Source organism: Chlamydotis macqueenii, chromosome 5 (assembly GCF_036417535.1).
Source record: "Chlamydotis macqueenii isolate bChlMac1 chromosome 5, bChlMac1.mat, whole genome shotgun sequence".
NCBI classification, from domain to species: Eukaryota; Metazoa; Chordata; class Aves; order Otidiformes; family Otididae; genus Chlamydotis; species Chlamydotis macqueenii.
In genome coordinates this window covers 5,747,350-5,755,818 of record NC_141560.1, presented here as the reverse complement: position 1 = coordinate 5,755,818, position 8,469 = coordinate 5,747,350, and the positions used below count along the sequence as shown (strand labels likewise).

Here is an 8,469-nt window from a genome sequence, read left to right as displayed (position 1 = left end):
CCCTGCGCGGCAGCCCTCTGCCAAGAGCAGCGTTGTTCCCCTCACAGCAGTTGGCGACAACTACCGTGGCGACAAAGATGAGTTCCATCCTGCTTTCCCCTCACGCTGGGGCTCTCAGGATGACGATTTCACACGGGCACAGAAATACTTGCTGGCAGCCCCAGCTGTGGCGGCACCGAGCGAGAGGCACTGCTGATGGGCACTCCAGTGTGTTCACTGGAGTCCAGCTGGAGAATCTGCCCGTCCTAGGCACTCCCTGGGCAGCTGGTGCTGCTGGACTGAGCATGCTGCACGTGGAGGACACGCTGCTCTGTCGGCAGGGGGAATTGCTGCCGCACCTTTCCTCCACAGCAAAAACGCATCCTGGGGACTGGGACACGACGCAGCTGACGATGCCGCTGCAAGGAGCCTTCCGACAGAGACTCCTGTTACCACCTGGACAGAGGCGGCACCCCCCATTTTGAGAGACTCCATTCCCTCTGGAAGCTTTACTCTGTTCCAAGATGCCAATAAATCCCTTGTTTGAACAAATGCTGCGTCTGTCAGTGTCCACACCTCACTTTGCCAAGGATCGTGGGCATAGGGTGCAGACCGCTCTGCTGCCGCAAAGTCAGGGAGCGTTTTGCAGGAGAGCTGATGCCGTGGGCTCTGGTTTGCTGATTCACTGGGCTTTGCCTTCCCAGGGCTCCTGGCTTAATCCCAGTAGGCAGTTTGGCCTCACAAGGCTCTTCAATCACCTTCCCCCAGCGGGATGGTGGAGAGAATCGGAAGCGTACTGCCTCCCTGGGGCTTGGGGTGAAGATGTTACTCAGAAGCTTCCTAGCCTTGGACAGCCCTCACATTGTTCGGTGCTCTTGCTTCTTCACGCGGGTAGCAACCAAGTGGTGACGAGAGGCCCAAGGGCAGACAAAAGTGACTTCAGAGGGCCTGGTGGGGACGAGTAAAGGGGTCAGGAGCACAGGTAGCATTCTCCTCTGTCATCCCAGCTGTAGGGAATGACATCGAAAGAAACAGGCAGACGCAACATATTAAGACCTTGCTCTGCGGCTGGCATCACTGCCAGAATTTGGGGTTTTTTCAGGCATGGGATATTCTACGTGACACCAGGCCTGCTGGGGCATGACAAGATTCACCGTTCTCAGTGAGGGAAAAGCATTTGTGCTCACGAGTTAGCGGGGCTGATTGAAACTAGCTTGGAAGCGGGGAAGGGCTAAAATCAGGCTCACTGGAGCATTGGAACAGGCCACCCAGGGAAGTGGTTGAGGCAGCATGCCTGGAGGCATTTAAATGATGTGTAGACGTGGCGCTTAGGGACATAGTTTAGAGGTGGCCCTGGTGGCCAGGTAGGCTGTCCTGTTTTTGGCAGGGATGGAGTTAATTTTTCCTCTCAGTAGCTGGTATGTTTTGGATTTTGTGTGTGAAGAATGTTGATAAACACCCTGATGATACCAGTTGTTGTGAATGAGACCAAGGACACCATCCTGCTTTCCGAGTCTCGCTAATTTGCAGATGCAGGAAGCGGGGAGAAAGACAGACAGCATAATTGATCCAAACTGGCCAAAGAGAGTATTCCATGCCATAAACGCCATGCTCAGTATATAAGTGGGGGCAGGCGAGGGTGGGTATCTGCCTTCCTGGCATCCATCCTTCCTGCTTGTTTTTGCTGGCATCGTTCCCCCTACCTTGCTGGCTCCCTTTTGCTCCTTTGCTTGCTGCTCGGTTTTGTTTCCGTGATCGCTGCTCGGGACGGGCTGTATCGGTCATTGGGACATCGGGTGGTGAGAAAACACATATTGTGCACTTTGTATATTTTTAATATCCTTATATTCTGTTATTATTGTCGTTTTCCCTTTTATTTTAGTAAATTGTCTTCATCTCAACACACGAGTTCTCCTTCCTTCCCAATTCTCTCCCCCATCTCCCTGGGGAGGGGGAGAGTGAGCGAGAAACTGTGTGGTGATTTGGGCTAAACCATCACATAGGCCAACAGCATCCTGGCTTGTGTCAGAAATAATGACGCCAGTGGTTACAGGGAAGTGGTTGTCCCTTTGTACTTGGCTCTGGTGAGGCCACAGCTCAAGTAGTGTGTTCAGTTCCGGGCCCGTCACTCCAAGGTGAGGGTGCTGGGGTTGGTGCAGCACAGCCAAAGTAGAGTAGCGAAGCCGGAGAATGGTCAAAAGAATGAGTCAAATAAGGGGCGGCTGAGGGAACTGAGGTTGTTTAGCCTGGAGAAAAGGAGGCTCAGGGGAGACCTTACCACTCTCTACAGCTACCTGAAAGGAGGTTGTGGCGAGGTGGGTGTCAGTGTCTTCTCCCAGGTAACAAGTGATAGGACGAGAGGGAAAGGCCTCAAGTTGCTCCAGGGAAGGTTTTGATTGGATATTAGGAGAAATTTATTCACTGAAGGGGTTCACAAGCATTGGAACAGGCCACCCAGGGAAGTGGTTGAGGCAGCGTGCCTGGAGGCGTTTAAAAGATGTGTAGACGTGGCGCTTAGGGACAGGGGTTTAGTGGTGGAGTTGGCAGTGGAATGTTTGCGTTCGGACTCAGTGAACTGATGGGTCTTCTGCAAGCTGAATGATTCTGTGATTCCACTTTGAGCTTGCCTGGTGTGCAGTGAGGGGAGACGACCTCTGGCAGGCAGATGATACTGAAGCCAAACTGAAGTCCACGCAAGCTCCTCTGAAGCAAATTAACTCTTGCGCAGCCTTAACCGCTGCACCAGGGCAGCTGCGGGGCGCTGAGCTGAGGGGCGGCTGAAGGGCGGGGCGGGGCGGCAGGCGTGGCTGTGATGCGCTCGGGCCCCTGTGACAGCAGAGGGGACGGGTCACAATGGGGACGGTTACCAGGGGCTGCGGCAGGCAGCGCTGCCCCAGTACGGCCTGGTCCAGCGGTGAGTGTGCACGCGGTGGGAGGCTGGGCAAGACGAGGGCCGGGGCAGAAACATGTGGAACGAGGGTCTGGGTTATCGTCCTGTATCGAGGGCCCAGTGGCTGGTGGGAGCGCCTTGGGAGGGCAGGGTGCTGCCGCTGCTGAGGCTGGGCGCAGGCCTTGCTGCCTCCCAGCTGCCTCGCCCCCTCTCCTACCTGCACCCAGGTCCCTCTGCCTCCCCTCCCTGCTCCCCCCGCCACCAGCTCCCTCCCTCCAAGCCCCACTGAACCCCTTCTCTCCCTCCTCCTGCAGGACATGGCTGCCACAAAATTCCTCATCCTCCTTCTGACAGGCATCATCCAGCACCTTCAGATGGTCGGTGATGAGCTGGATGAGGCCACACGTGAGTGCCTGCACGAGTGTGAAGTGCACCTGACCCAAGAGATGACTTGGCTGCTGCAGGAACTGGAGACAAGGACCCAAGAACAACATCGTTTGACCCGGGTAGTCCTGCTCTTTGGTGCCTTGCAGCAGTGGCACTTGTGGGCCATTGCTGGAGTCCTGGTCTTGTTTTTTGGGCTTTGTTGGTGGCTCCACAAAAGAAGCTGTGAGTCAGACAGGAGTAGCAAGGAGGAGAGTTCCAGCAGCAACACAAAGCAGGAGGAGGAAGAAAGTGAAGGAGAAGATCCAGATGATGAGCGGGCTATGGCCAGGATTTTTGCAATGCATATCCAGTTGTCAGTGACAAATCTGGCCTACCAGAATCCGCTGGTAAAGGATCTGGCAGATGATCTCATCCATTCTCTTCCAAGAGCCTTTTTAAAATCATGTCTTCCTGCTGCTGCAACCAGACATCGGGATGAGGAGTGGCTACGAAGGCTGGAGTCTCTTTGAGGATGATGCTGTCTACTCTCTGCTGGTGTCCCTGCAGCCCCCGCATGGGCATGTCTTACACCTGGACCCAAGCAGTCTCTGGCCCTGCTTCAGCCTCCTCCTCGCCTGACAGGGAGGACACCAGTGAATTCCTCACCTGCCTTCACAGACCCCTGAGCCAAGCGAGGAGCGTGCAGGGAAGCAGCCATCAGCAGTGTGCAGCACATTCTCACACCCATAAATCTCAGAAATTGCAAACATTTATGAATGTTTGTTGCTTGTTGCTTTGGGGTTTGTTTTTAGCTTGTTTGGGTGGGGTTTTTTTGTTTTGTTTTCAGTAAGACCTGTGGCATTTTCGTTGTTGGAGACCTGATTTGCATTTTTTCCTCTCAGTCCTGCCTCCACCCCTCTCTTTCCCTGTTATGGTGTGTGATTTCAAGGGTTTTAGAGAGTAAAAACCACTCTCTCTGCCCAGCTTGTGCTCAGGAGCTGGGACAGCAGCTGAACCCTCCAGCTTTAACCTGAAAGCAGGCAGGGTCGTGCAATAGGGTGACTGAGCTGTGGTGTTGGGCCAGCGGGTTAGCTGCCAGCACCATTCCCAAAATCATGTCCTAGCCCATCTGAAAGACTCAACTGTACGGCTGGAGCCAACTCACAGCTGCACAAGCTCTAGCTAGCATCAGAGTGAAGTTGCTACTAACGACTTTATGAAATGGCTCTACAAAACACCTGCTCCCCACCATGCCTCTAGCTCTCACCCACATCTTGACAAACTCATTGGGAAAGCTTCAGTGACATCAGCGACTGGTTTCAGTAGTCTTCTGCAGAAAAAGCAAAGACATTCTCTGCTGTGAGGTGATACTTTGGCCAGAATTTAACCCTGAGGACATGCCAGTGCCCACAGGCAGCAGATGCTGTGGACAACTCAGTGTAGCACTGTTCTGGGTTTATTTAGTGAGGGGGGGCTACGCTGGCAGCTTCTGCAAGAAGCTCCTAGAAGTTGCTCCCCTTTGGTGGGCTCGGCTGGGCCTAGGGCGGACCTGCCACTGGCCAGGGCTGAGCCAATTGGTAGCAGAATGTTCCCTGGTAACGCCTCTGCAATTATGTATTTAAGAAGGGGGGAAAAAAAAAACAAAAACAAACGAGAGAAGTGAAGAGGTGAAGAAGCTGAGTGAGGACAGAGGAGGGGAGGCTTGTGAGCCTTGTGGGCCTGGCAGGCCTGACCCTCTGGCCTGCTTGGCCTGGCCCAGCTGCAAAAAGTGGAGAGGAGATGAGATGTGAATGAGATGTAAAAAGATCCTGAGAGGAGTTTGCCTGCTGGTTGTGAAGAATTTTTCTTGTGAGAGGAACGGCTGCAGACACGCCAAGGTCAGTGAAGAAGGAAGGGGAGCAGTAATGCTGCTCCTGGCCAAGATTCCCCTGCAGCCTGTGGTGACGACCATGGTGGAGCAGGTTGTCCCCCTGCAGCCCATGGAGGCCCACGGAGGAGCAGAGATGCCCCTGCAGCCCAGGGAGGACCCCACGCTGGGGCAGGCGGATGACTCCTCCCAGGGGGAGGTGGCCAGTTCTGTTTAATATCTTTATCAGTGATCCAGATGAGGGGATTGAGTGCATGCTCAGGAAGTTTGCAGATGACACCAAGCCGGGCAAGAGTGCTGATCACCTTGAAGGTACAAATGATCTACAGAGGGACCAGGAGAGGCTGGATCGATGGGCTGCAGCCAACTGCCTGAGAACAGGTCCTGCCTTTGGCTCATCCCAACTCCAGGCAATGCTCTGGGCTTGGGGAACAGTGGGTGGAAAGCTGCTCAGCAGAGAAGGACCTGGAGTTGACAGCCAGCACTGTGCCCAGGAGGGCAAGAAGGCCAAGAGCATCCTGGTTCATATGAGAAATAACGTGGCCAGCAGGACTAGAGAAGTGGTTGTCTCTTTGTACGTGATCCTGGTGAGGCCACAGCTCAACTACTTCCAGCTCCTGGCCAGGATGCCAGGTAAAACAGAGGTGCAAATGAGCATGAATTCATTGTAAAGTCCACACAAGCTCCTCTGAAGCAAATTAACTGTAGTGCAGCCTTAACCGTAGCACCAGGGCAGCTGCGGGGCGCTGAGCTGAGGTGGGACCGAAGGGCGGGGCGGGGCGGCAGGCGTGGCTGTGATGCGCTCGGGCCCCTGTGACAGCCGAGGGGACGGGTCACAATGGGGACGGTTACCAGGGGCTGCGGCAGGCAGCGCTGCCCCAGTACGGCCTGGTCCAGCGGTGAGTGTGCACGCGGTGGGAGGCTGGGCAAGACGAGGGCCGGGGCAGAAACATGTGGAACGAGGGTCTGGGTTATCGTCCTGTATCGAGGGCCCAGTGGCTGGTGGGAGCGCCTTGGGCAGGGCACGGTGCTGCCGCTGCCGAGGCTGGGCGCAGGCCTTGCTGCCTCCCAGCTGCCTCGCCCCCTCTCCTATCTGCACCCAGGTCCCTCTGCCTCCCGTCCCTGCTCCCCCCGCCACCAGCTCCCTCCCTCCCAGCCCCACTGAACCCCTTCTCTGCCTCCTCCTGCAGGACATGGCTGCCACAAAATTCCTCATCCTCCTTCTGACAGTCATCATCCAGCACCTGCAGGTGGTCGTTGATGATCCGGATGAAGCCACGTGTGAGCGCATGCAGCAGCTTGCGGAGCAGCTGAGCCAGGAGATGGCTCGGATGCTGCATGAACTGGAGGAGAGGATGCAGGTGCAGATGATGAAGGAGCAGGGGACCCAGGAACAAGATCATATGCTCTTTGGTGCCTTGCAGCAGTGGTTCTTCTGGGCTATTGCTGCCATCCTGATCCTGACTTTATGGCTCTATTGGTGCATCAAGAAAACGCTCCCTGAGGCAGACAGCAGCAGTGATGACGAGAGCTCCAGCAGCGACAGGGAGCATGTGGCCCAGGGAGAGGAAGAAGACGGCCATGATAATGCAAATGATGTGGGAAGATTTCTTGATGAGCACATACAGTGGCCAGTTCAGAACCTGGTCAGAGACTGCCTGGTGGTGAAGGATCTGGTGTGCAACTTCATCCTTGTCTTCAGAGAGCTCTTGTCAAATAGTTTCCTCCCAGTGCTGCAACCAGCCATCGAGGTGGGCAGCGCCTTTGAAGGCTGGAGTCCCCGTGAGAAAGACATCACCTACCGCTTCCTCGTGCCCCTGAAGCCCCCCTATGGGCATGTCTTCCACCTGGAGCCGAGCACTGCAGAGAAGATGCCCGTCAGGAACTTCTACATCCGCGTGGAGGTGGAGTGCACCTGTACGAGGGAGCGGCTGGCAGGAGAGATGCTGTGCTTCCTCCACCAGCCCGAGCCGGAGCTGCGGAGGAATCGGGATCCTAACCTCCTAGGCATCCTCTGCACTGGTACCTACCTCGACGTGCAGAAAACTGCCCGCTGGTTCCAGCTATTGGTGAAAGCAGCCTGGCTGGTTTTGCCTCAGTCGTGCCAATACCGTCTAAAGGTACTGCCCTCCAGCCGCTCCTGCAAATTCCAGGTGACAAGAAGATCCAAAAAAAGCCCCCTCATTGAGTTGATATTTGGGGTGCAGCAAGGCAATTCGGACATCTTTGTAAGCAGTGAGAGTACAGAGGCCCTCTTCACCCCAGCGACGATGTGGCCGGAGAGCTATGCTGTGGCAGAGGCAAAGTTCTTCAGGCACGTGGCCAGGCGGGCCCCGCATGACAGCTTCCACCTCAAGTGCCTGCAGCTCTTCGCCCGCATCCTGGTGGGCATAGGCTTTTCCACCGCTACCTTGAAGACAGTTGTGATGCACCTCCTGACCACCATACCCTTGTCAGGCTGGCGCAGGAGAGATCTCCTGCCACGGCTGCAGGATATCATGCGGTACCTGCACTTCTGCCTGGAGACGAAACGCCTTGACCACTTCTTCTTAGGCAATGAGAGGGTGCCTGAGGAGATCGTCTTGCCCCCAGACTTACAATCGGCCGAGCCATTCAACCTCTTCCAGCACCTGCAACAGGATCCGGATGCCCATGCCAAGGCACTGCAGGAGTTCAATGAGCTGCAAGATCGACTCTCAAGGCTGCTGGTCTATGGCCGCTGAATTCATGCACAAAGCTTCCATTGTGGGTCTCACAGCTGACGACAGACTACGACCTCTTACAGCAGGGAAAAAGAGGGGAGAATGCAGGACACAGGAAGGAAAGGGAACACCCTGCACGGCAGCCCTCTGCCAAGACCAGCGGCGTGCTCCTCACAGCAGTTGGTGACAACTACAGTGGTGACCAAGATGAGTTCCGTCCTGCTTTGTCCTCATGCTGGGGCATCCAGGGTGGTGATTTCTCATGGGCACAGAAATACTTGCTGGCAGCCCCAGCTGTGCTGGGACCGAGCGAGAGGGACTGCTGAGGGGCCTCTGTGTGTTCACTGGAGTCCAGCTGGAGAATCTGCCTGTCCTAGGCACTCCCTGGGCAGCTGGTGCTGCTGGACTGAGCACGCTGCACGTGGAGGACACGCTGCTCTGTCGGCAGGGGGAATTGCTGCCGCACCTTTCCTCCACAGCAAAAACACATGCAGGGGACTGGGACCCGATGCAGCTGGAGAGGCTGCTGCAAAGAGCCTTCCGACAGAGATTCCTGTTACCACCTGGACAGAGAGAGCACCCCCCATTTTGAGAGACTGCATTCCCTCTGGAAGCTTACCAAGCTGTGCAAAGATGTCAATAAATCCTTTGTTTGAGCAAGTGCT

At 55.6% G+C, this 8,469-nt stretch overlaps 1 protein-coding gene and 1 long non-coding RNA gene across 6 annotated transcripts in view; both read left to right on the top strand.

Annotated features, from left to right (window-relative positions):
• Positions 1–8,469, top strand: part of LOC147600436 (uncharacterized) — a 759,986-nt gene that overhangs the window by 270,763 nt on the left and 480,754 nt on the right. The window lies entirely within an intron of this gene.
• On the top strand, positions 3,056–7,825 carry LOC147600440 (inositol 1,4,5-trisphosphate receptor-interacting protein-like 1). 5 transcript variants are annotated; one of them, XM_086749060.1, is made up of 3 exons: positions 3,187–3,482; positions 4,276–4,280; positions 6,612–7,825. In XM_086749060.1, the coding sequence occupies exons 1-3, from the start codon at positions 3,187–3,189 to the stop codon at positions 7,823–7,825; spliced, it is 1,515 nt and encodes a 504-aa protein (XP_086605186.1). The 5 variants fall into 5 exon arrangements, with proteins under 5 accessions (XP_086605189.1, XP_086605188.1, XP_086605186.1 ...); XM_086749063.1 differs by lacking the exon at positions 4,276–4,280 and having other exon boundaries at positions 3,056–3,544; positions 6,675–7,825; XM_086749062.1 differs by lacking the exon at positions 4,276–4,280 and having other exon boundaries at positions 3,056–3,544; positions 6,669–7,825.